General features: G+C 52.5%; 1 protein-coding gene across 1 annotated transcript in view; it reads right to left on the bottom strand.

Annotated features, from left to right (window-relative positions):
* Positions 1-774: 774 nt before the first annotated feature.
* LOC308300943 (choline/ethanolamine kinase-like) overlaps positions 775-1,860 on the bottom strand; it is a gene marked incomplete at both ends in the record, with an annotated part of 1,599 nt that continues 513 nt past the window's right edge. The window contains one exon of the mRNA XM_080744841.1: positions 775-1,860. This exon is cut by the window's right edge and continues 513 nt beyond it. Coding sequence (XP_080600967.1) covers positions 775-1,860 — 1,086 coding nt within the window.

Raw genomic sequence — 1,860 nt, 5'->3', positions numbered from 1 at the left:
GGGGGACACCAAAAAAATCGTGCTTAGGGCCACCAGAATCTTGGAACCGGCTCTGATGACCGTGGGGCATGGACATGTACACCACCACCATGTGGGCAAGTGTTCAGAACAACCCGGGGAAGGTAGTGATGGGTGACGGACTTTAAGCAATGACGGCTACGGCAGTCCGCTACGGTAGCTGGAAATGGATCAGTGCCCTATAGATAAACCTGCTTGCCGTCGCAGCCCTTCCTACTACGGCAGACACTACCTTTCCACATAGCGTTTACAACGTCTGCTGCATAGACGCATCACCATGGGAACCAAAGAGTTCACTAAAGGTGGTGGGAACCCGTCGCCGACAGCTGTCTGCAGGATTTTGACTGCCACAGCGATTGCGTCATAGCAGCAGTACTTCCGCCTAGCGGAGCGGTCCTGAAAACCATGCTTGCTTGAACTCCCTATTAGTGAATGCAGGTGTAGCAGAGTGGCTCAGTGAGGGCTACAATCCCAGGCGTTAGGGTTAGGGTGTGTCTCATAGCAGAGTGACTCAAAAGCCTCTGCGTGACAAAAGCCTAATATCTCCCCATGTCAAGAAAACTCCCCTTTAGGCTAGCATTTGGCTTTAGTGTCCCTTTCCTTGTGGGAGACCCAGGTTCACACCCAGAGCGTTACACAAATAGTGTTTGAACTGGGTTAGACAGTGTTGCTTCTGGATCACCCGATTGCTTTTGGATGGTGTTTAACGTACACTATTGAGGATCCTTACAAAGGTTACCCTCGTACACAGTACATTTAGGTATAGAGGTTTTTTAGTTGGACGTAGCTGTAGAACCGGCTCAGGGCGTAGTTCAGGTATCCAAACTCGATCTTTGAGATCCTGGCCTGAATAATGGACCACAGGCCCCAGAAGAAGTGTGACGCCAATGCATACCGGTTAGCTTCAATTAACATTTCCTCCTGGATGCGTGTCTGGTCCTCCTGTGTAGTATTATCAGGGTATCCCCCCTGCTCCGCCAAATAATTACGAATGAAATGAAGCTGCTGCTCTCTGGTCGGGTAGTTGTCTGGAGTGGCCTTGAAAAAAGGCCACTCGTTGTATGTGTAGTCGTACATCCACTCACAGAAGTGGTTCCCAAAGTCGAAGCCCCTGTAGTTGTAGCTGCTGTATTCAAAGTCTATGAGCCTCAGCCTCTCCGTCGAGGCTGGGTCCTGACCGTCCAAACACAGTATATTGCCTGAATTCATATCATTGTGACAAAATACCACCGGGGATGGAGTGGCTGCCAGCAACTCTCGGAGTCTCTCCAGCTCTGCCGGCAGGTCAAACTTCAGCACCTTCTTGAACTTCTTCACTTGCGCTTCTCGCTCAAACTTCAGCTTCATCACTTTGTCCATGTACGTATCCAGGGTCTCAAACAGCCACCGTGGCTCTTTGTTGAAGGGCATCACCATCGTATGGAAACGAGCCATCTGGGTAGCGATCTCCGCGGAGATGGAGGGGTCTGCGAATTGCTCCGTGCGCATGAGGCTATTCGGAATGTGCTGTTCCAAGCGGCCCTGAGGAAAAGTGCCGTAAAGCTTTGGCCCGAGCGAACGCTCGGCCAAGATGGCAAACATCACGTTCTCCATCAAGGAGTCAAACGTCACCAGCGAGGAGTCCTCTCCTCCCCCGGCCTCGACGGCCAGGGACCTGCCGGCCGCCCTGTTGTGTCGGATAGCTCCGTAAACCCGGAGCAGGACCCGCCGGGGTTCCTCCCCCATGCACTGAACACGGTCGGACAGACTGCACATGTACAGCAGGTTACTCAGTCCACCGCTGACCACGGTGATCTGGAAATCCGCTTCAGGAATGGTCTTCCATGTCCCGGACAGAAAGTC

This window comes from Nannobrachium achirus, assembly GCF_963921795.1.
Source record: "Nannobrachium achirus genome assembly, chromosome: 16".
NCBI lineage: Eukaryota > Metazoa > Chordata > Actinopteri > Myctophiformes > Myctophidae > Nannobrachium > Nannobrachium achirus.
This window is presented reverse-complemented; position numbering and strand designations above follow the sequence as displayed.